At 40.0% G+C, this 26,113-nt stretch overlaps 1 protein-coding gene across 1 annotated transcript; it reads right to left on the minus strand.

Moving 5' to 3' along the window:
- Positions 1-3,888: 3,888 nt before the first annotated feature.
- On the minus strand, positions 3,889-24,257 carry RIPK2 (receptor interacting serine/threonine kinase 2). The gene is made up of 11 exons (XM_084208129.1): positions 23,964-24,257; positions 19,572-19,725; positions 18,285-18,440; positions 15,868-16,025; positions 12,803-12,852; positions 12,298-12,459; positions 10,814-10,899; positions 10,526-10,615; positions 9,571-9,676; positions 5,517-5,696; positions 3,889-4,395 (listed from the first exon to the last, which is right to left on the minus strand). Exons 1-11 carry the CDS (start codon positions 24,152-24,154, stop codon positions 4,070-4,072), a joined length of 1,659 nt encoding a protein of 552 aa, XP_084064255.1. The 5' UTR covers positions 24,155-24,257; the 3' UTR covers positions 3,889-4,069.
- Positions 24,258-26,113: the final 1,856 nt, after the last annotated feature.

Raw genomic sequence — 26,113 nt, forward strand, 5'->3', positions numbered from 1 at the left:
TCTGAAATTTGAGCTTGAGTTTGTCCTGTTTCTGATTTGGGGCACCAAACTGGTTTTCTGATTGTGTGTACTGAGGGACTTTGCTATCAGACCACCTTTATACTGTCCATTTATCCTGCTCCTGAGCCAGCCTCAGCCCTTTGTTTCAAGCCTGTAGAAGCTGCATGTTCAAACATGAAACAGAGTCTTTTCTTCATTAATGTCTCCCATATTTCTATTGGTCTAACCCTCATAGTAACACACTACTGGACATTTGCCATAGATTAACAGGAACAGCACATAAATCAACATTGAGCAATCATAAAGCATGCACTGTGCGCAAAAAGGATTTTTCCTGAACATTTATTCTGTAAAAACAAAATCTAGTTCCTTTGCCAAGGAAGATAATATTTAATCTTGTATTTTAAGTTAGCAAGATGGATAATGTAAAGAAGTGAATGTGAATGCCTTTGTAACAAGTTTTCCTTACTAATTTTAACAGCATTTCAGGACTTGATAAGAATGTTTGCAGTGAAGCTTCTCCTGTACCTACTTACTGTTCACAGTAATTCTTCTGAGTCTCTTAGTTACATATAAACACACAATTCCTGATTGAACAGCAAAGTAAGGCATGCTTGCCTGAATAAACCTGTGGCCTTTTCTGGTTTCTTGCCCACACTTCCATTACTGCTCAGGAAAATTTTTCATACTCTGTACTGGAAACAAGGCTACTTCAATTATTTCCAGAGCCCTCTTTATTCATACCGTTGCTCAGCTGCAGCAAACAGCTCAGTGGTGCCCCAGCCAAGTCCTCTGCTTCCTCCTGTTCCCTAACTCTGCCCTCTGTGCCTCAGCCAGCACAGGCCCCTGCAGTCCTCATCTACAACAGACGCACTTACACTGAACCCTGATTGAAAACACACTGCCAAACACCCTCTACCATTAGCTGCAAGACTCTGAATGACAAACAAAGGCTACCATTAGTGTCATCTTGCTAAAATCAGATCTTGACTTACTTTGCCATGAAGTTGATGCAAGAGAGAATGAAGCTTGCTGACCAACAAACTTCTTCCAACCATGTTAATTTCAGGTATGGGAGTAGACAGGTATGGGAGTAGTGTCTGCTTTCACAAGAAGCAGACACTACTAAGTGACAAGGTGCTTAAATACCACAGAAAATCTAATGCCAACAAACACTAAATAATATGTGTAGCCCTATGTTTCTATTTTCCCCCGTGTACATATAAAAATACATTTCTATGTGCACATTTTGAAAGGCTTTCAGCGAGCTGTTACAACTCAGAGAAAAGCTTTTACTGTCAGTCTGACGCATCAGCAGCATTTCCCCTTGGAGTGAAAAAGCAGGAAAATCTATCAGTAATTGCAATGAGGAAATGAGGAAGGTACAAAATACTGTACACTTCTGTAAATCAACAGAAGTATCAGACTGCGGCTCATACTGACTCTCACATCTGTCACCTCCATAACCCTTTACTCTGTGTGGCCAAGCACACAACCTCCACCTCTCTTCCCCCATGCTGACCCCAAATCATTCTCCTTATGCCCTTGCCTGTATCTCTCAAGCCCCAACTGGGGCTGCCTCCTTCTCCCTTTCACTCAAGGAAATCCATGTGTGCCTTACATGTTGGAGAGGGCTGGTTGATGTTGCCCAGAGTGGTAGTGTCTGATGCCCTGGAAACGTTCAAGGTCCCACTGGCCTCTGAGTCACCTGATCCAATTGAAGATGTCCCTGATCGTGGCAGAAGGGCGGGACAAGCTGACCCTTAGTGGTCCCTTCTAACCTGAACCATTCCATTATTGTACTCCATCATAGAGAGAGGCCCAGGGTCCAAGGAAAGAGGAGGGAGACTGGCCTGAGTTCTTATACTGAATAGCCTCAGGGTTTCCTTGGAAGGCTGGGCTTTGGCTGGAATGCTCATGGCCTTGCAGACATGGGCATATTCAGAGCTGGGGGTAGAAAATGACTTTTTGGGCAGCTATGCCACTTCACAGTGATGGCACACAAAGAAGAGCAGGTCACAGTGATTGCAGCAGTGTGACAGCACCATTCCTGAATGTGACTCCATTACATTTAATTGTAATTAAAGGAAACCAAACTAGTTCTGTACTGACAGGCAGGAGTCAGCAGGGAGACTGAAAGCTGCAGGATGCTCTTTTCCCTCACATAGCTGTCTCAGGAAAGCCTGTCCTCAGGAAAGTCCCTAATATGTGAAGAATTTTGGACATACATTGAAGAAACGTTACTTTGCTACCTTGCAAGACACAAATCTTATTTTAAGTACCAATAATAATGAACAATGTAGGTAAAAATGTGATGTGCAGTGAAACACATAGTTCTGGCACCAGCTTTCCTCAGACTTCTCCCTGCTAAACATCATTAGGTCTGCTCTAGGAAAAGCACAGCCATTCATTCATTGCACCATAGTCCTGGTTTCAGCTATCTAACTTTAATTTTACAGCTTCCAGAGGGAAGCAGGATAAAAGGCAAATACCCAGTTTATGTCAAAAACTTTCTTCATTAAAAACAATTTTAATCCTCTCCTATCCAATAAACTATACATTGTATTCTTGTGATTCAGTTCACAAAATCATAAAGATATTGAAAAAAGTAAGCTGTTTGCAACCAGTAATAACCACACTGAAACTTGAAAAATTGAAATGGGGCAGATTCACTCTCCATAGGTTTTGAAACACTTAGGATTTTTAATTTATCTGCTCCTTTTTATATGGTAAATTAGGTATCTTTCTTGTATGTGGAGTTTGGATTTTCCCGAATTTTTGATAGCCTGAGCAAAAATTGTAATTATTTATTAGTGCCTGCAAAAATAATCTGCCTGTGCTGTGTTCTGGCAAATTAAAACAAGTAATTTTTTTATTACTTTTGAAGTCAGCTAGATAAAGTCACTAAGGTCTTGTGGAATGAACTGAAAAAATACCACATACCTTTTCCTCTCAGATGGCCCCATTTGTGCCCTAATATGTTACCATCCTTCAGCCAAAAAGGACAGCAGAGATGCGATCTGGAGAAGGTTAAGGCAGGTGGTAGCAGAATTACTGCACATTACTTCCAGTGTGGCAAAGCAGGACATGACTGATCTTTGTACAGACCCAGTTACTTATGTAGTTCATTATGTAAATACCAAAAATCAAACTGAGTTAGAAGTTTGATCTAGCAACATGAGATGAGAAGTATTTATGGCAGATGACAAAGGTAAGGGGTGGTAAGATGGCAGGTGACAAAGGCAAGGCAGATGACCACGGAAATGTTAAACAGATATTAAGTGAGGATGCTCTTATATAAGTTCTTCCTGGATCTCATCCTACTATGATTTCAAGAATGGCTGAAGGGGTTATATAACCACACAATGCAAAATGCTATAGCTGCAGCCTTTCTCCTATATCACTTCTGAGCAGAACAAAGATGACAAGCACAACATCCTCCTTCCCCCTGGGCTCCTCTTTGGACTAAAATTCTTCTTATTCTGTGGTCTGAGGCACTTGCTCTGGCAGCAAAATGGGAAAAAAAAAACCAAACCAAATCAATAAAAAAGTCCTGCAAAAATGCAATATAAACTGCCTCCCACCTACCACTCCTCTCTGTATGTACACCAGCATGGCTTAAGGAAGGAAGTTTATTATACACACAGCAGAAGAGCCCTGGAAAAGAGCACCTAGATTTTTTTTCCCCTCCTCTGAGAGAAAGAGCAGATGGAAGGAGAAAAACAAACATGCCACGTTAAGATTACATCTCAATCCTGTGAGATGAAAGGAAAGGATGTGTATAAACAGCAAATATGTAAAATTGCGAACCTTTAATGTTTTTCTTTGTCATGTATAAACAAAATACTTTTACAAAATGAGTCAGCAACTGTCAAGTGTGTGGTTTTATGATTGCACTCCAAATTATTAATTGGTCACTGACCAAATGCAGGCTAGAAGAATGCAGGGTCATTTCTGATACTCTACAAAGGCACAGTAAAGACAAAGCTGCACATAAATAAAATACTGTATAGAAACAAGAATCATGTTGTAAGAAATATTCACACGGTTTCATAAAGAAAGAATAAATTTAAAGATGCAGTCTTTGAGAATTAGATACAATATCTGGATAAGGCTGAAGTCCTAGCTGTTTGTTATCTTTCAACTTCTGTACTATAATTTTGGCAAATTCCTCTCCTTGGCTGTCTGAAGTATCAAGCAATTGTCGTACTTTTGATGTCCTTGTAGGTTTGGTGCTTATAAGTTCATAATCTTCTTTCATGAGTAAAAATCTTGATAGAAGTGCATCCAGTGATTGATTCAAACATGCTTCAGTCATCTGATCAATAATTTCTTCTCTTTTACTTTGGATCCACTGATGAGCTACATTCTTTTGTATGGTGTCCAATACAAAATCTGAGATTGGAAAGGATTAGAAAAAAGGAAGGGATTGTAACTGTCAACAAATATTGCCACAGAACAAAGAACAAACAGAAAAAAAACTGTTAAAATGTTCCAATTTGACAAATTTAATGGTTAGAGTATTTATTCTATCTGAATTACAGAATAATTTAGGTTAAAAGGGACCCTCAAGGAGGTGATCTGATGTAATGGCCTGCTCAAAGCTGGGCCAACTTCAAGGAAAACTCAGGTTGCTCAGGGCCTTGTCCAGCTGAATTTTGAGCATCTCCAAGTGTTGGTACTTCTGCAGCCTCCATGGGCAACCTGTTGCAGTGTTCAACCCGACCTGGTACTAAAAAGAGACAGGTGGTAAATTCACTTTCCAGGGGGATTTTAACTGAAGATTACTGAAAACATCCCTGTAGTTTCCTGGTATTTTTCTCAAGGTTTCACACAGTGAAAGGATGTTGATTTTCATATTTCCAGAAGAGGGATGATGCAATAGATCTTTATAAAGTTGCATGTTATTGTGCGGCCCCTCAAAAAATATAGCTGAATAATTAATCACTAAAATTTCTTTTTGTTAACTTTTGTGTTAAGTTTTAACAGTTATTTGAGACACAAAAATACAATGTAGTGGGCTCCTAACTAACACAGAGGATCATTACAGGTGACATGCTCACACGGTTCCTGCTTCTCTCAGCCCCACCATTACTACATGGAAGACTGGAAAGCCTAAAAAGTGAGAAGTGACAGACAAGTTGACTAAATTTGAGCTAAATTTTCCTCCTGTTCTGCTGGACTGTAGCACTACAACAGCAGTAGGAAATAGTAGAAATACTATGAGCAAAGGGAATGGGATTAAGAAGACCCATAGCAGCAGGAATCTGATTAGGAGGAGAGGAAAAAAGCTAGTAGCTACAGGTACCTGTACTTGGCCACATTTTACACTGTTTTTGCTTACTTTGTAATATAAGTCTACAAGGACAGAACTACTTAATTTTGCATTCTTAATTTGCAGATGTTTTGTTTTCATTTGCAGGTGAATAACAGTTCCAGCTTCTATATCATACAGACATACATTCAATGTTAGAACACTTATTGTGGATCTTGGAGTCAAACAGTGTTTGCTGTACCTGAAGGGATTGGCGATGACTGCAGCACGCGGGATGCAGAACTTGAGGCATCTGAAATACTCCTGGCAGATGAGACACCAGCACTGTATGGATGCACAAGGAGTTTGGCACTTTGAGTTACAGACAGATTTTCATCCGTGCTCTGGCTGCTAAGAGAGTGTAGACATCCAGAATTTCCATCTTAGACCAAAAAAAAAAAAAAAAAAAAGAGAAGAAAAAGAACAAGCTGTATTACTTTTGTGTACAAATAAAATACACCCATCGGAGACTATTTAGAGCAATTTCACAAAACAAGCCATAAACCAACTACTTTTATAGGATATACAACAAATTAGTCCTTATACTCAAATTCTGAGTACATTTATGTCCCTCATATTTTATCAGGGCCTGACTATGGTTTGGGATCCTGCTTTATTTTAAAGAAATATTGGGAGTATAAATCTGGTAGATGTGAACTTCAACAAAAAGCTCTGTTTGAGAGAAAATTTTTGCAGGGACTAGAAGAGCAAAATAAATCCTTTGAGTATTTGGAAAGGTCACTAAAAGTCAACAGGAAAGCAGACTAATTTATTTTGATGAAGTTTGGCAGTGTAACAAAGATGAAAATATTAAAATGAAGATTCATATGGGGAAAAGGACATAAAGAGCAGTGGGAGAAGTTAAGATTCAGTGGGAGGCCAATGGAAGCTTTTTGTAGTCCATCAAAACAGGGTATGACTTCATGAAAGCTTCATGTAAACTTTTGCAAAGAAAAATAAAAAGGATTTCTATCGGGGGGGGAAGTTGAACAGTTTTTAGCTTTAGAATTTTTTTATAGTAGAAATGGTGACAGATATGAAAGCAGCAGTAGGAATAACACAAGGAGGAGATAACAAACAGATTGTGATAAACAAATTGCAGGACATGTGCCTAACTCTGCAAATAGCTTTGATTAGACTTTCACAGTGTCACTGGATAAAGACACAGTCACTAAGATGTTAACTAAGCACTAGAGATGCAAGAATTCAGATGAGCATCTAAAGACACAGTGAGGTAGCCCCATGGACAATTTAAGATTACCTGTCCAATGGGGAAATCTGAAGTTGTATTCCCAGCTCTTTCTTGACCTGTAGAAGAATATATCTGTAAGTACACAGAGCAGGAATAGGAAAATGTGGAAGAAACTCCATTCCCAGTATTTTAAAATGGTGGACTAGAACTCACTGTAACTAGTACTTTATTTCATGAACAAGGTAGAAAGTTGGGCAGAGCTATGTACTGTGAAGCAGCAGAACTACTGTATGAAAAAGGGGATTAGGAGACAACCAATGTGAGTGAAAGATAATTTCAGGAAAGTATTCCAAGCAGCTGTGCTGGGATAGATTGTTACACATTTTTAGACACACAAGTTTAATTTCATAACATAAAGACAAAACTACTGGGATTGTACTGGTGTGAGAGAATGAGACCAGTGAAGACAGCATAAGAAAATGCAATCATAAAATCACACCACAGGATCTTTCCGTGGGAAGGACCCTGAGATGATTGAGTCTGGCACTGCCAAGTCCACCACTGCCCCATGTCCTGAATGCCATTCAAAAGGATCTCTACACATCCTTTAAATACCTCTAGGGCTGGTGACTCAACCACTTCCCTGGGAAGCCTGTTCCAACGCTGACAACTCTTTACATGAAGAAATTTTTTCTAACATCCAATCTAAACCTCCCCTGGCACAACTCAGGGCCATTTCCTCTTATCCTACTGCTTGCTGCTGTTGCTTGTCAGTTAAGGGGCCCTCACTGGGCCATAATCTCCTCTCAGATAGCTGCAGAGAGCAAAGGAGCGAAATTTCCTCTCTGAGCCTCCTTTTCTCCATGCTAAACAGTTCCCTCAAAATGAAAATTCTATTGAGAGTTATTCAGATGTTATTCAGAAAAAAATATTGACTCAAGTTACTCAAAAAGAACCTAGGTGACCTAGAAGAATTGAGTAACAGAAATAGAAAAAAGAAGGAAAAATATGAGATCTAGACTTTCTGCTTCAACCTGGGGCTAATGATTAGAAGTGAGATGAGGAATAAAAATAACCCCTAAGTAGATTGCTCTGTAATGAAGGATCTTGTGAGAAAGGAAAACTAAAATTCTAAGGTACAGTAAGTAAGGGAGATTTTGTAGACAAAAAAAGTTTGTCATGTCTCTCATAATATCACATAGCCTTAGTTCACTGATTTAAATCAGAACATGCACCAGGAGGACTATGACAATAAAGAAGTTTATTTAACAAAGGGATTTCAAAAGAGTGCATCCTGTTCATCTGGCAAAACAAGGTATATTAAAGGATTACTCTCTGTATCAGAAATGAAATGGGAAGAGGGAAAAGAGCTGTTTAAGGAAATACCCAAGAAAAGATCCCTAGGGAAGGGAAAAAAAAAGTGAGATAAAAAGAAAGGCTAAAGGCTAGAAGACAAGCCTTAACTCTGAAGAAGCAATTTTCTGAAAAAGTATTCTGATTGTACTGATGGAAAAAACAAGAATCTATAGTCATTAACTCAGCTAGACTCTGTAGTCATTAACTTCTGCCTTTGTGCTCTGCCAAACTCCTCTCTTGCTAACCGCTGCCTGGAATGAATTTTCACCTGAAACAATTGCAAGTGAATTTGAAAAGCACGATGAATGTCAGTCTTGCTTCCCACTACAACAGTACCTGATGCAGCTATTGGCAAAGCAATAAACTCTGCAGTAGAGTTTTGTAGGCACTATTTTCACAAAGCTTTATAGTATCATTACATAAACACAATAAAGTCTAAGCAATGACTCTATAAAACAGCCACCAGCTGCCCAATCAGATTAATTGTAGCAATAAATTTTCATTGATTCCCTCCACAGGCAGATACAACAATTCATAACAGGAACCAGAAGCAAGAAAGGCTGATATTTATCATTACCTTATGTGATTACCGTTATAGTCCATGGTCATGCTCAAACTAATACTCTGTGTTCTAAAATTCATCACAACACACTTATTAAGCTAGGTAAATATGAGTTATTCTTCATCTTTCAGGTTTTTCTGGTGTATAAATAAATGCTTCAGTTGAGGTACAGCCAAAGTACCCTGCACTTGCTTTTTGCCGTTTTTCCCCAGTAAATGGAAGTCCTTAAGCCTCCTGTGATTTATTCACCCAAGTTCCTCCTCTATTTATACCTTTCTAGTACACTGAGTAGAAGTTCAAAAATGTTTATGTGTTCAAACAGGAGCTGAAACAGGAACTGCCTGTGCTCTCCTACCTCTACCAGAGTATCTCTGGTTTTGCAGCACCTCAGACTACTTTTTGATGTCCTCTTTTTAGCAGTGAAGTCAATAGTCTTGTCTGCTTTTATACTCCTGGTCCCTGCAGTGGCAGAGGACACTCTATTCCTTTGAAATAGGTTTGCATTCTGTCAAGGGAAGAAACTTAAATGCAGTTCTAGTTTCACAATGTGTTGCTATTCTACCTGGGTTCCATTGTATGTTTTTGGCTTCTGATGTCAGCAAAACCTCAAAATTGAGTTTTCTCAGGGAATTTTGCCAAGTTTTATTCACAAAAGGGGGCATCTACAAAAGGTTTGTGCAGATACTTTTGCAAAGAAGTCTATTAAAGAAATTTTTAGTTATTGAATAAAAATTATCTAGAAAATTACACTGGAATCTTTGAGTTTACTCATCTTCTAGAATGTGTAGCCTTTTTCATATTCGGAAGTAGTTCACACAAAAAGACTCCACAAAAAACAAAAACAAACAAACAAAAAACCCCAGTTGACTAAACTGCAAGAGTCTGAAGGGACAAGAAAATGTTAGCTCTGCACTCACAATTATGAATAAGAAAACTGACCCTGTGAGCTGTAAAGACTTCTCAGGTGACAGGAACATAAAATCAGAGTTTAAAAACTCTTTTATTACCCAGAGCACAAAGTTTACAAAACACTTTTGTTTTGTGACATAGAGAGACCCAACTTTCTACTACACAAATGCAGTGTCACAGTGTGAATGTAAAGCTGCAATGGCAACTTAAATTTACACAAAGTCAAGAGTACCTCACCTGATGAGAGGATATTACACTGGGGAAGAGACTTGAATTTTGATGTATCTGGAGAGATGCTCCGAAGGGGAAGTGGATCACACTCTACGGAGCTAGAGTATGTTGGCTGTAAGAAATCCAGGTGTATATTGAACAGGTACATTACACAAATATGAAGCTGCAATGGTTTTACAGAGAACCTTCCCATCACCATGTTCTCTCTGCTACCTAAATGCTCAATAGACAGCACAACTAATATATGGTAAATCGGAAGAAAGAATGTAATCCCATTAATTATATATTTTCAAAGATGACAGCAATTTTGTATACAAGTTTAACTACTACTAAGAACCAAATGCAGCAACATTAAGAATCAAAATATAAATGCAAATCTATATGATCCTATATGACAAGCAAGCTCCTTAGAGGCGTAAGGGAGCAGCAGATAATCTCTTATTATTGGCAGGCATTGTGTGCTGCATTCCTCCTTGAGGGCGTCACAGACTCACAGAATCTGTGGAGTGGGAAGAGATCCACAAGGATCATCAAGTCCAACTGATGGCCCTACATAGGAGCACCCCAAGAATGATTTGCCCAAGAGCATTGCATAAACGCTTCTTAAATTCTGCTGGGCTTGGTGCTGTGATCAATTCTCTAGGAAGCCAGTTCCAGTAGCTGATTGTCCTCTGGGTGACAAACCTTTTCCAGATATCCAATCTAAACCTCCCCTTCATTACAGCTTCATGTCATATTTAGAGCTTTCCCATATTTAGATGCCCTTCTAATTTCTGCATACTCACCCTTTTCTATCTTCACATATATGGCTTTGCATTTGTTACACCCTGGCTCAAGTAATGCATTTTATGCCTTTCCTGACTGAACAGGAAGTAAAGTGCAGAACAGCTCCCCTTACCAAGTTAAACTTCCTTTAATCTCTCAGGATGCTGACATATCAAATGCAACACAAAGTATTTACCTTTTCAGGATTCAGAGGTATATTTAGAGGTATCTGCTCCACATTTGCTTTCTTTCCACTCTTGTAAATACTTTGTGATTCATATAGTGACTGGAAGAGAAATATTTACCTGTATTAAATTTCTGCTATAAGACAAGATAACAATCCTGCACAAATGCATGTTTCAACTAGATACAAGATTAGACAAAGGAAACTGAGGAGAAATGACAAAGGAGATTACACTTCTTTTAGCAAGTAAAAGTTACCAACTTACTTGACCAACTCATGACTGTGACAAAAGCCACTTACCTTTGACCTCTTTAAGAGAAGCACTGCTTCCAGCATAGCTATTTCATCAAATGTTCGCAGAACTGGCTCCAGGTCTATTAAACATTCTGAACAAAGGTAGAGTACTTGGTGAATGGTTTGAAGTGGAAATCAAGTTGTCACTGTACTAAAGTCTTTCTTACATTTACAAAAATAATTTTTCTATTGACACGTATCAAACCATTTATGCTGGTTTAAGCTGCTTGCTTCTCTTAGAACAGTCACACCACCAAAAGAAATGTGCACCAAAAGAGATCCGGGATAATGCTGAACCAAGATAATGCAAGTCTCACACTCATGGAATGGAGAGATTGGTGAGTTTGCTGTGTTTTAATGTAGCCCATCAAGCCTGATTAGCTGAATAGGACCCAAACACCATAAAACCTCAGCGTGGGCTGCTGTCTTCTCACTCCAGAACACGTTAAAGATTTATACCGGAAAAATAAACAAACCCACCCCCAGCTCAGGAATATCCAGAACACATGCCTAAGGCATGAGGCAGGGCCAGAGAAGATGTGATAGTCAAAGCACTGACCTATCCCATCCAGTGAAACCAAATGACAGTGGCCTCAGTGCGTCTGTGTTCCTATGCTACGGTAATTGCTTAAGTTCCCCATCAGTGAGCTGCACTTCCTCTAATTTTGCAATAGTTTTGCAACTTCTTCTTTCTTTTTATGACAGTAAAGTAGTGGTAAAAGCAATGCATGGTTTTTGTCTTTTTTTCAAAGACCATCTTACTACACACATGGCACTAAAAAGAGAATCCAAGTTAGCTCATACTATAGTACATATGCCAGATAATTTTCCCTTCAGTGTGACCACACACTTAAATTACTATGTTTTTTTTGTTAATTGGCATAGGAAAACAAGAATGCATATGGAAATGTCACTATGTGTCTATTTTTTTTTTTATTTTATTTTAGAAAATATTATATTTAGATACATTTCCTTGCTTGGAAAAAAAATCCAGTTCTTTCTTGATAAAGGAGCTGCAACAAATAAAGTGTCAGTGAAAGATTTACACTGAGATACAAATACAAGCTGAAGCCACTACAACTTATCTGATTTGCAATGGCTCGTTGGTGTTGGTTGGGTGCTCATAAATCCCACAGTACTCGTTTTATACTTCACTTCCCCCACCTCCTCTTAAAAAACCCCAAATTATCTTCAACAATAAACAAAAACCTCCAAATGCAAGTAGTTAAACAAAACACGCTGCTTTTTCACAGGTAAATTAAGAGATGGTAAATGTACAAGACTCCAACAACCAACCTCATTTTATGGCACACACACAATTCCATTCATAATAGTTTGTTTACAGACACAAAGGAAGCAGTCAAGCACTTCGTGATAAGCAGCAAGACCAAGCACATAGATCTCCTGACATCTTTAACACTTCCCTTTCAAGACTATAGTCTTGGTCTGTAAGTACCATGTTCAACAGAAATCTGGCAAGGTAAACTCACTTAAGAATGATGGTCTTTCATCTGGGTTATGTGCCCATCCACTTTCCATCAGTCTTATGATAAGCCCTCGATGAGGAATGTCCATTGATAGACTTCCCTCGCTCAAGTCTAGTCGCTGTCCTTGTGACACGCTGTACATTATCTGCAAGGGGTTTATAACTTCTGTCAAAACAGATATTGTGAAGTCATTAGAAATATATGCAATATAAAGAGCTTACTGTATAGGAGAAGTAATTCCATTTGCACACACAGAATTTAAATAATCAAAATAAGGTTGCAATTCTTGATTAAAGAAAAGGTATTCTTAATTTATGAAACAACACTGTAATTAAAAAGGAAAAATATACTAAAAGTATAGTCTAATTTGAAAAGTATTTCAAAGTGTTCTTCAATAAGCTTAAAAGTTGAATTATTACAAAGCAATCCCTATAATTAAGTCCCCAGGTTTCATGTTTAACGTCTAGGTAAGGCATGAAACATAAATTAAAGGAAGACATGGCCTTACCTTCAAATGGCTGTTTCCTTGACATCACTTCCCATATGATAACTGCATAGCTATTTACAGCATAAAAAGTACAGAAGATGATATTTTAGACTACAGACACTTAACAACACAATATGCTTAGCTTTACATTGTATTTAAAACATTTTGGTAGAATTATCATGCAAGCACACATGGGACTGATGACAGCTAACTAAAATGTTGACCCGAGTATATGAAAACTAGCAGGTAAATTCATCTTGAACTAAATAATACTATTAAGTACAGACAAGATCCATGGCATATAAACTCCTGTTCCAAATCTCTATCAACTGGGCTCTGCTAATACGTTGTGAATTATGTACATGGAGTTTTAAGTCACAGCACACAAATTAAAGTGAGCCCCAGAGAGCCAGCTGCCCTGTCCTAACTGCAATATTCTGGCATCTTCCCAGTATGGACTGACATTCCCTAGGGAAGCTGGATATTAGCAGGGAGGATGGCCTTGATCCACAGCTCTATCCCTACACAGCATCACAGAGACAGATAAGATACAAACTTGCACTTGTGATGCCCACTCCAGCTTCCTCCCTCCCCATACAGGCTTTCAACATCTGCAATCTTCTCTATAGGGAGAGATGTCACTTACACACAGCATTCACTTTCCAAAACAGACCCTTGGGAAGACTACTCTGAACTAATGCCATGAGATTGAACACACATGCTTCCTCAGTGACCTTCTTTTCCATTCACACCAACATGAATGGCAAGTGGTTCAGTGAGCACAAACTTGCCCCATCTTTAGTAAACTAGTCACTCTCTTCAGCGCTCAGGATACATTGAAAAGGGGTAACTTTAAACAACTTTGTAATTTAAATAAGGTTAGCTGATTTCATTTAAAAGCAGCATTGAATTCTCAATCCTCTGCAACTTTTCCTTACATACTCTACCATATCTGAATGAAGCTCTATTCCATGAAAAGATCCTAGTATTAATCACAGCACTGTATTCAAGTATCTGGTTCTGGATTTAGAAAGGAGAATCCAGGCTAAAGCTTTAGTGCTTCCATAACTTCAGAATACACGCAAGGTGCTGACAAGTGTGTATTTCCATGTTTTCAGTCCAAGTCTTTATAAGCATTATGGCAGTGTCATTCCAGAAAATAATCACCATGATCAGCTGCTGTTAAGACTTGCTCCCCACCCTTGGAATGAATGTACTGAGCTTCCTTCCTACATCACTAAGAAGCAGCAAATTTTGCACACAGTTACATTAACTCCCTTAAAGCACTGTACCATCTGACAGCTACCAAGTAAGAATTCAAAAAAAAAATGGAGTAAAAACAAATAACTGATGCCTAAAATCAAATCATATGAACTGATTTTTCCTAACTATTTACTCTGTTTACATTTTAACATTCTTCAGTGATAAAATTTACTCATGTAGCTTTTAATAAAAGCAGCCCTGCCTGTTAGAAAACTCTGCTTTTGATGTATTCCTGGCAAATCCATGCAATTGATATGGCAAATCATCCCTTATGTAGAAGTTAAGCTGCTTGACTGTTGTTTAAGTAATTTGTTTCTTTAAGAAAGATCCCTCCTAAAAAATTAGCTTCAGTATCTCAACAACACTCAGCTGTGATCAATTAATTTGACATCCAGAAAATATCCAGCTATTTAATAATATCCTTCATTCAGTCTGGAATATCTCTACAGTTAAAGATTATTTTCTCAGTTCTACAACACTGCAGCATTCCCCTTTACACTATTCCTGTTTTCCTTCCATATTTCTGCTTTGTAGCATCTCCTTCTGATCATGAGCATGGAACCTCCTGTGTGTCCTTTCTGGTGGTCCTTCACTGTCTCTGCACCTTCATGTCTTCCTGCCTTGAACATCTCTCTTTCCAATGTTGTCTGTCTCTCTTCTTTCTTCTCACATAATCTCTTTCCTTCCTAATTTATCTTGTTTTTATGCCCTTCTGATGTGTTCTAATATTTTCTCCTATTTGGTTGTTATTCCTCTGAAAATATTTTTTTTCTAAGAAACATTTGTCTTTTTCCTCTCCACCCATTCATTAAGCTGCCAGTCACCCTTTCTTTCCCCTCAATGCACCTTTTTTTCTTTTCAATGTTTTCCTTATCCATATCTTGTCATCAAAGGGTCAAGGAAGCAGGTGTCTTGTCATCTGTAGTCTTTGCACAGGGATGTCTGAGAATTTCATGTGCCTCTTAGGGTTAAGGGCTAATTAAGGGAAATAGTGTTTTCCCTGGAAGTCAGTAGGACCCTCTGAAACTGAGTCATCTCTCACAAAGATATAACCATGTCAGAGATCAGTGAAGGTAAAGGTGGCAGACTGCACCAGAATGATGTGACAATGTGACTTTGTCACTGTGATTGACAAGTTCATGCCTCCTCAATCTTCCTTTACACATGATAATTCCTCCCAAAATTCTTCAAGTAATCTCTGAGCTCTCTAAGCCATTTCAGACCAGCCAACTGTAACTCCAATATCCTTGGAGCGATTTCCTTTTGTTATACGGGTCACCACCACTCTATTTACTATTCTACAACTTTTACTCAGGAGTGCCAAAACAAAACTACCACAACTTTCATAAAGTAAATTATTCCTTAACAAGATTACTGTAACTACTTTCTCCAACCCCACTATCCTGTTTTTATCTACCTCTTTTCCAAAAATACATGTTCTTCTTTCCTCCAAGTACGTTCTGAAAATTATGCTATTTGATTACACAAATTATTGTTATCTGTGCAGTATGTGCATTGACTTGATGGTGTCAATGGCTTTCTTCTTTCCCTGCATTGTCTGTATGTGTTCACTCATTTACAGAAACCAGTCCCCTACCTATTTCTGTAGTCTCAGCTTAATTTTGGAGCATTACACTTGTCACAGCAGAAAAGTCATTAAATCCAGCTATCACCCAATTCTTTATTCCCCAATTCATTTAGCCTATATAGCTATGATATTATCATTGAAAATAATAAAATTGCTGAGAATATGCTAAAATCTAATTCAGTAAATCATATCTGAGCTCAGATTTCAAGCCCCACTAGAGAATAACAGGAGTTACCTGTAGATATCATGTTTCACACTTGCCCGGGTTTTCTGACTGGGGTTGTAATCCTCAGGTGGCATGTAGATAATTGTCCCTCCTTCCGGCAAGGAGGACTCACTTCGGGACTGGGACATGGATATGACACGCCATTTGGACATGCCAAAATCTGCAATCTGCAAAGGTCAAGTCAGTTGTTCTGAGAAGAAAAACTGGTTTTATCTGCTGACAGTTGCTAGAAATTCCTGAAAAAGGGGTCACCCAAAGCTCTGAACCTTAACCCAAAAAGTATGTGGTTCTCCTAGCAACAGGAAACACCAACTCCAGTCCATAAAGCATTCCCAGGTCGTGACTCATGCTACCCCTATAGAACTGCCCTATCCTGTTCTTTTAAGGAAGGACTCATGTACACTATGGATGAGGAATCTGCTGTAGATAGCTGTGCCATACGAAGACAGTCACTTTCTTGTGCTAAAAAAAGCAAACAAAAAAATCATTGATTACTTGTAGCTCCCTGGTTGTGAAGAAGGCACAAATTTAGTATAAATCGTAGTAGTTGTACATAACTCAGCTTGCCAATATCCAAAGGCAGTTCTTCTCACAGAAAAATTTTAGGGCACTTCACCTCACTCCCAAAGTTATGATGTATTAATCCTGAATTAACAAATTTGATATTCTAAAATTCTGTGCTGCAAAAAGTTGCTGAATATTTTCTTTACTGTGCACTCTGGGGCCTTGCTCCTTTCTACAGGATACAGTACATCTACATGAAGAAGTAACTGACTTCCCTTTACATCCTCAGACATCCATGAGCCAGGGCACCAAATGTCAGATTAGGTTATGGATAAGGAGAGAGACATTTAGCAGAATGCATCTGCCAGCTGAGCTGCAGTGTCTGGCATACATGGGAGATAAGCAGCCAGCTACCAGCTCTGCACTTGTCCAGCATTTGCACTACAGCAAAAACATTTTCAACAAAGATGCCTGTGCAAGCACTAAGGCAATTAAGACAACAGAAACAAGCTTTCTGAAGAGCATACATCAAAATCCACAATGAAAAGTAACCTTCCTTCCTACAATTTACTCTCATCAAACCTTCCTCATTGTAATTTGTCTTAAGTCTTGTTCATTCAGTAGATCAGAGACAGTCAGAAGCACCCTGTAAACGCTGTTAGTTTTATACATATGCAGTATCTCTTCTGTTTGGCATGCATGATAAACCTTGTTTGCATTTCCTGTCATTGTACTAGTTTAGAGAATCTTGCTTCCCTTAAAACCCCAAGGACACTCTTTACATGAGGCAGGGCAGGTATGCAAGAGTTAACCTCTTCCCTTCAAGTGCCTCAGCAAAGAAACTGTTCAGATATGATCAGGCCTAGCACCAGGCCACACCAAAGCTGTTAGGAATTAAAAAAAGAGTGGATAAAAAAATGACTTGGACTAGCTCCCTGATCAGGTTTATCAGGAAGCTCAAGAGATGGCAATACCAGCACAATTGAGTGGGAGGAAGTATGACCTGCTGAGGGTGTGAGCAGAGACAAAGCCATGTGAGGCACTTTGCTGCCAAGAAAAATTTCTGTGCACTGGAGAAAGAAGAAACCAGCAGTGGATCTTTGCTCAAAGGAGTCACAAGGAGAGTCAACCTACAGTAGCAACTGAAATATTCACTTTTCAATAAATTTAGTCCAAAATTTCTCTTATTTCCATTAACTTGAGTAACATATTCCATCAATTACAAAAGCAGATCTTTTTAAAATAACAACAAACAATAAAACAAGCTCTTGAAATTATGGAAGCACCTAAACATTTTGCCAGAAGTACTTTCAGTCTCTTTTTCACATCATGGCAGTAATATTTTAACAGGCAGAATTAATGTTTTTAACTACTGATACTTCTGCATGAATGTTTGCTTGTTCTAAGGAGCTTCACAAAAGACACCTTCCAACATAGTAAGATTTTGAAATTTTGCTTTACATGTTCTGTTACTAACCCAACAGAACAGAAATGTCCATATTGCATGGCAAGTATCAAATGGAGCATTAACATCTGAACTTGACCTACTGCCTATCAGAAGTAACTTGCCAGAGCACCTCAGGCAGGAACACTTTCTGTTTTCTTCTCAGGAAGGGCCAAATGTAGCTAGCCTTAGAAGGCTGACAAACAAGAGTGTCACCCCTATTATCAGCCACTGCTACAACAGAAACAGCCTAACTTCTATCTTCCTGATCTTTTCAGACAGATAAAATCCACAACTGAGTAATAAAGAGTTTCCAAAAGAAAAACTCCAAAATTCTGTCTATAAGGATAGAAGAAAAAATCCACCAAACAATTATACCCTCTCTGTATGGCCACAACCTCACCCTTACTCCTCTACAATAATGAAAACGCTTTCACTCATTCTGGATGCTGAAGAACATAGAATTAAATAACCCTACCTTGACATGAAACTCATCATTCAGCAAAATGTTCTGGGTTTTTAAGTCATGGTGCAGCAATGGAGGATTCATGTTGTGCAAATAGTTTACTCCCAAAGCAATTTCATAAAGAATGCGGAATCTCAGGCACCAGGGAATGTCGGGATATATATCTTTCTGCAAAGATAAAACCACAAAACCAGAACATAATCCTCTGTTCTAACAGCACACACAAAGACTTATTTTATAAAAAGAAGAAAGTGACTTGGGCAAACAGTAATCTTTTAAAACATACATTACACAAACTCCTTAAAAAATTGTAATGGTGCAGTAAGACTCATTAGCTGTTAAAAGAAACATTATCAAAAAATAATAATTAGGCAGTGCTATGTTTCCATTCCCTAGCATTTACACAGTAGTTCATGACTACTATACATGATATTGAACATTCACTACACTACTCATTCATATGAATTACAGATGAACTTCTGCATGAAACTTGTAACCCGCAATTTATGAGTCCTACACAAAGAATGGCAAAAATCATATCTGCAACTGACATTGGGGAACAGAAAAAAAACTGTATTGAAACTATGCACAAAATACTACCTTCATAAATAATAATACAGCAAGAAAAATGCAGTAAAATTCAACTGAAGTCTTAAATGTTATATTGACACTAATGCCTTTATGAAAAACAGAGTTGAGCTCTGTAAGACATGAGATCTGTATTGATTAAAGATAGAGAAGAGACTTCAGTGCTATTAAGCACAACTGCAGTAGCAACACTGTTCAGGCCAAACTAATGGGAGCAACTGAGAGCTCAGAACAGGAGAAGTTATCAAAGAATAAAATCTGGAAGAAATACTCACACCTGTTTATATTAGCAATACTTACTTCATAAAATGAAAGTCAAAATCTTCATGGTTTAAAAAATATTCAAACTCATGAAAAAAAAAATCAATATTTGTATAGGCAGTAATTCAGAAACCCAGATTGAAGCTAGCATAAGTATTTCAGAATCTAATTAGAGGACAACTGATATTTTTAAAGTGACTGTATGCAATAATTCAACATAAAAACTCATTATAGGTCACAACACTAAAGGAAAAAGTTTAACAAAACTTAAGTCAGCTCAGTTTAGTTGTGTTTTTGAGATACAGAAGGTCTATCTGAGCATCAAAACTACTAGGGATACTGTCTTCTAGCATGAAATATTATAAATAAAATACTTTACTAATTATGTATGAAAACTGCAATCTACTTGAAACAGCCATGTATCATATTTAAGGCCATAAGTACACTTACCCCATGCAATAGGTGGTTTAATGACCCATTGGTCATGTATTCTGTTACTATCCCCAGAAATTCAGGCTCGTTGCAGATTCCCAAAATTGGCAGAATGTAACTAAACCTGGCTTTGTGTAATATCTCTGCTTCTTTAAGAAGGTGGTTTCTATCACTTAAAGAAAACAAGCAAACAAATAAAATACATTAGCATACCAGTACTATGAAACTCCAAGCAAATGCTGGCTGGGTTCACTATATTCTCTATATGCAGTGCCACCATCTTTTCACCACTTCATTTCTACCACGCTGCTTTGAGAACAAGACCATGTAAGACAAATCCGAATCTGCAAATGCAGACCAGACAGCTTCCCTGGCTTTGTTGTACCACACAAATCTATTTCCATCACACCTTTCATTCATGTTTCCAATAAATAAGGATAAAGTCAGAACTTCCAGCTTCCACCATTCCTTGTAACCATAACAGTAACAAGTAGCTGCATTTCTCCTCCTTTACTGAACACCTTCAAACCCCAACTTTTCACTCAAGCCCAATATTTATCTCCTAGAGAGTGGAGATTTTAATACACATGATTCTCCAACCATTTAAATCTAGTCAACTCTAATGTACACTAACATAATAGGGGCTAAAGGAATGCACTTTTGACTTCTGAAGGAAAGTAAGTCCCTTTCTGGAGGAAAATGAACAATTAACTATGCTTTGTTTTCACATAAATTGTTCCCTCAAACAGCTCCCACTTTGAAAAAACATCCCCTAGAAGCACAGGAAGCAGGAACAGACCAGCCTTATGATGGGTGCCTTTGCATGCCTGAATTTGACTGTGTGGATCCACTGTTACCTCAAAACTCCCCATAAATACAGATTTGCTGCATCTTTACAAATTCAGGCCTTGCAGCATGTGGATTTGAGAGGGTCAAGTTTTATTTACAGTTGAGTATGTTTCCATCCCTGAAAACCATCTGGTATGCCTTATATCTCATATAGTCTTAAAAAAATGGGTTTGTTGTCAATGAGGATAGTTAGACCATGAAGCACAATTCAGGGGAAAAAGCACTTAGATCTTAGTGGAGACTGGTACAGGTACAAGTACATGACTAGGATATTCAAATACAGGACATTTACAGCACATTGATCCTTAGTGTGGGAACTCAGCGCACTTCTCCTGAGGGCCAGAGCTACCGAGAGAACCCTTGGGGAGCTCGGGAGCCTTGAGATGTTGCAAAAAGTACCTGGTGGCTCAACTTTGACCCTGCAAGAGATGTTCCACCTATATGTGGGGACATAAGAATCACTGGCGTGTAAAAGATATAGAAATAGAACATTTATAAGCTTAAGCACAGTTTTTAAGATTTGGTACAGGGGGGTTGGAAAAGAACAAGATGGAGGGAGTTAGGCCTGCCACATGGTTCTTCCTCCTTCTTCTTGTCTTCCATTTTCCGGGTGACGTAGGTATTTTTGATAGGTTTATAGTAAAGGTACACTTAGTAATAAAAATTATAAGTATTGGAGACAAAAGATAAATATAGTTTACGTAGACTTTGTTATAAAAAGAGGTGACCGCCCTGTGGGCGGTCAGAGTGCCTTTGGCTGCCTTGCTGGTCAGACCCCGGCTGGGCAGAAAGAAAATTTTTGTAGATAAGAAATAATAAACAACCTTGAAGACCGAACCTGAGAGTCCAGCCTTGTTTTTTGGAGCCCGAAAAGCGAGCCCATCTCACCCTTGTCTGGGCAGAGACAAATAACAGCCCGAACCCGGACACTTAGGATGTGAGCCAGTCTGACTCAGAAGCAATAGGGCTGTGCTGGGGCCAGGGCTATGCCCACCAGGAATTGTTCAGCACAGCACCGTGTTGTTACGTGCACAGCACAGCTCCAGGGTGAGAGCTGGCTCAGGGCACACCTCAAGGCACTCAGGGCAGTCTGGATCCATCAAGGTGGGTTTAGCACTCACATTAAAAAGGCTCTCAGGATATATGGGGAAAAGAGGAAGCCTTGTGAACTAAAGCCTGCAGGTCTCAGCAGCAGGAAATTCTGAATTTAGACAGATATGAAATTAAGGTACTTTTATCTATGTGATGGAAAAAGACTTATAGGAAACTCTAGGAAATGACAGAAGTAAAAAAGCAGCCTTTGAGACAAGCATGGGATCGGAGAGACAACCCTACACCTTCCTCCCTCTCTCCAGAAATGACTAAGTCAGAGAAAGTTTGGGGTTTTCCCAGACAGTAAGGCACATTAGCATGGGATTCAGCTGTGGCTGGGAAATGAATTGCAACATACTGCAGTCTATTCCTGTGCCTGTCAGTCACTTCACCTTTGCCTGCTCCATGCCAAAAGGCACTGAGTAATGCCTAAATGAGCACATTCCCACAACAGCTTCCCACCTGGCTTTGCTCTTTGGCTGGTCACATACCCTATTCTGGGATGACAGCACATGCTTCCCACTTGGGGAATTAATGGCATCCCTTTTCCTGACAACACTTACAGGCTGGCATTCTATACTACCTACTGTACAACCAACAAAACACTTGCTGCTGAGACTTGGGTACAATGGATATTTTTATAGCTTTGAGTCTTCTGAGAGCATTTCTGGGCTTTATGTGACACGTGGTGATGCCTTATCAAGGCTGACCTAGAACAGAGGCTAGACAGAGTTAAAGAATAAAGCAGGTATGGACCCACCTTGGGCAGTACAAGAGCCCAGCCAAGACTACACCCAAGATGAACCCAAAATAGTCACAAAATGGACAGCCAGTCATGAGGTCTCTCATTTTTTAAAGTTCTGGTCCATTAGCATAGTGGAGTTAATTGTCCAGTTATAGCTTTAGGTTATGAAGTCTGATCCTTTTTGTTTTTCTCTCTTCAGTCCACATTGGCCTGAAATTTGGGTATTGTCCTTGGTTCCAAGCTAAGAAAGAAATTGTTTTGTCTAGCTACTTTGTGAAGAGAGGTTACTATCCCTTAATATGAAGCTCAGAACTACATCCTAAAGCAGTACAGAATCTGAGAAATATAAAAGCTAAAACCCAAGGCATCATGGTAGGTGACAGAATTATTTTGATTAACCTACTTGCCCCTCTAACCATAATTTCACAGGTTAGATGTCCCAATAATCCAAACTCTTGCAAGGCTAAAAACAGCCTTGGTGGTTTCTCCCAGCTGTGTTCTGAGGATAAATGCTGGATTTCCAATCAGTTGGGATTTAAGCAGACATTAAAAAAAATCCCAAAACAAAAAATCCCCCACAATACCCATCCTCCCTCCCCTCCCTCCCTCCCCCAACTTATCAGAAAACATAACATAACTGAGATTACATTTCTGGCAAGATTTCAGAGATAAAGCCTGTGTACACACAAACCTGGGCAATACACAAACCTGGGAGGTGAAAGAGCTTCAAACAACTTGTCTTGTTTTCGAGTATATTGAGTCACAAGACTAGAAGTCTTTCTGGGTGAAGCTATCCAACCTAAAAGCCTAATACTAGATCAAAGAAATCTGAGGCAAAAGCTTGAAGACAGCAAGATAAGACTCAGAGGCAGGTTTACAGTCAGGCAGGCTTCAGACAGCCTAAGAAGAGGCAAATTTACATTGATAAAATAACAAATTGTAACTATGGGGATTTAATACAACAGTGAGGAATGAAAAAGTACAACTTGCTGTCTTCCTTACATGGAGTGACAGCTCCTGCAATAAATATGTTGCCACTTGGGTACCTGGAAAATGGGGAACCTGACTGTTGCATGGGAAAATATCAGTTTTACAGGAAGGGTCTACAAGCAATTATTTTAAATCAGCTTCCCTCAGTACTGTGAGATCTTGGGGAAAATAATAAGTTTGTGTGGTCTCAGAGAAGCTTCTTCTAGAAGCAATCTCTAGTGGATGGAACAGCATACTCCTGATATTCCTCTCCCTAGGCAAACACCAAATCTACAGTAATCACTGTACTTTAATATCCTGCAGATACCTCAGCAAAGTGGTTGGCAACCAATAGACCCAGCAAGAAGCCAAACTCTGTCAATCCCACCATGAGGAGGGCTCAAGGTGCACAGTGCAGAAGGGAAAAAACTCCAAAAGAAACAACTTAGTGTCTCAGAGACTGAGACCGAAACCAGTCCTTTACAATAATTGAAAGAGAGGAAGCTCCGCGGCCGGTCCGTGCTTTCTCTTGGCCCAAGCTGAATCACCCTCGTGGGATCCCCTCTCCCCGTGGAATTAAAGCAAGGCTGCCTACCGAAAAACCAGGATCTGATCCACAGACCTCAGAAACCTACGCCAGCACCTCCGACCGGCCCCCGGACCCTTTCTGGGGGCAGGCTCAGGGAAAGGCGGGCTCGGCTGGGCCCTTGCCCCGGCGATGCCCCACGCCGGCGGCCCCCTGCCCACCCCGTTACCTGTCTAGCAGCGGCCCCTGCAGGCATTTGAGGGCCACCGGGACCCTCCAGTCGGCGTGGCGGGCGGCGGACACGGTCCCGTAAGCGCCCCGGCTGATAAAACGCAAGTCCGGGAGTTTGCTGGAGGGGATGGAGGGGAGGCCGTAGCTGAGGGCGCCCGCCTGGCCCCCAGCGCCATCCCCGCCGCTCATGCTCGCACTGCGCCGGGCTCGGCGGGGCCCGGAGCGCCGCTCCTCTGGCCCCGCTCCCTCGCTCCCCCCCGCAGCTCCCTGCCCCGCCTGCTCTCCTGGCTAGCGCTTCTCTCCTCCTTCTACCCCACAGACGAGCCACTTCCTCACGGAAAAAGCGTCCCACGGCTCGCGGGTCGGGGAAGGCGGAGCAGCGGGGATGGGAGGAGCGAGCCGGGGGAGCGCGGTGCCAGCGGTGCCCTGAGAGCCGTGGCGGGGCAGCGGCCTCGCCCTTGGGCACGGCGGGAGCGCTGTGGCGGGCCGCGTCCCTCGGGCCGCTCGTCCGAAGGAGCGTCCCCTGCGCTGCACAGGAGGAGGCATGCCCCTCGAGTTCTGCGCTCGAAAAATGGTGCAGGACGCCAGAGCCGAGCGCAGATCACCGCAGTGAATTGTTCGCTGCATAGAATCATAGGATGATGGAAGGGACCTTAGAAACCTCTGCCAAGACAGGACACGCCTTCCACTAGACCAGGTTGCTCAGAGCCCCGTGCAGTGTATACTCATTGCTCAAGCAAAGTGAGAAAAGCTTTGTCTCATGCAGTCACTTACCTCCTCTGCCCTTGTCCTAGGACGATTTTTCAGGATAGCGGCATTTCAAAAAGATAATTTCGAAATTTCCAGTAAGTGCAAGTTCACCCTTGCCCGTACTCATAGCGAGCTGCCTATGCTGATATCAGATGTATTTATGAGAGCTTTATGTGAAGGTTGCGCAGGAAGCTTTTCTAAATCCTGTTCACCAAATCAAGTCTAACAGACTAACAGAGTAATTTAACTTAACGGCAGAGATTTGTAGCTTTCCACAAGGAGTGCCAGTTCCACAGGATGAAATAAAAGTAAATAGAGCAACTCATTTGCTTTTCCGTCTGTATTGGTCCTGGGCTAAGCGCCTGTGGCTTTTCACCTCTCTTTGCTCCCACTCATGGATATGGACCAGAGAATGAGGGAAAAGACCTAAGTTTCCAAGCTACAATATGTTCAATATTTCACAGCATTCATTTTTAGACGTGGCAACAACTCTTCAGCTCTATGTAGGTCCTAACACTTTAGCTTTATGACTTTTCCAATTTTCTTGTATCTTTGATGATTTTTATCTTTCAAATGCTTCAGCATTATGAACGTATGAGCAACAATATAAAGCAACCAGTGACTTACTCTACTTTCAGTTTTTAGTTACTTACTCTACTCTACTTTCAGTTTTCACTTAGTCTGTGTCCTTTTGGCTCACTAGGTGGTTTCCCAAAATTGTAATTTTGAGGCAATGTTTACAATATGCAAGTTTTGAGTATCTGTTTATACATATCCCTCTCTGTATTAACCATGTTGGTAGTACCATTAGTCATACAATTTTAAATTTGGTGTATAAAGAAGATTTCGTTTCCAAAAGAAAGTGATATGCAAAGGACGATTAACATGAGCTTGCATTATAAAACCACTGTGTAAATACATACTTAAGAGTCTTTGCCAATAAAATGTTACTATACTGAAGATTTATTTGTGCAGCTTGTTACTGTGTGCTGTGTTGATTTAATGTATATTTATAGTGTTAAGTACACTGACTTAAACCCCAGGAAAATTATTGTAATTCTAAAAGTGGATGTGGAGGCAGCACTATTGGAGCAGTGCCATGTTTCTCTTGTTATGCCTGTTCCAGGTGCAGTGTTCCTGGAGCTGCAGTCGTTGTGACACCTCAAACCCTAACCCCAGCCCTACTGGCAGCTTGGGGGTGAGGCTGATTTTCTAAGGTAGATTAAACTTTTGATAAAACTAAAGTTTTGGTTAAATACTGTTTCTAAATGATAGAAACAGTATTTATAGCATGTGGCAGATAAATAGCTGCCTGTGGTTTACTTCTTTGAAATTTTAACTGGTGAGTTTCCCCACATAGTCCTTTTCATTTTTAAGTGCTGGATCGGACTTGTCCCT

This window comes from Fringilla coelebs, assembly GCF_963513975.1.
Source record: "Fringilla coelebs genome assembly, chromosome: 1".
In the NCBI taxonomy this organism is placed as follows: domain Eukaryota; kingdom Metazoa; phylum Chordata; class Aves; order Passeriformes; family Fringillidae; genus Fringilla; species Fringilla coelebs.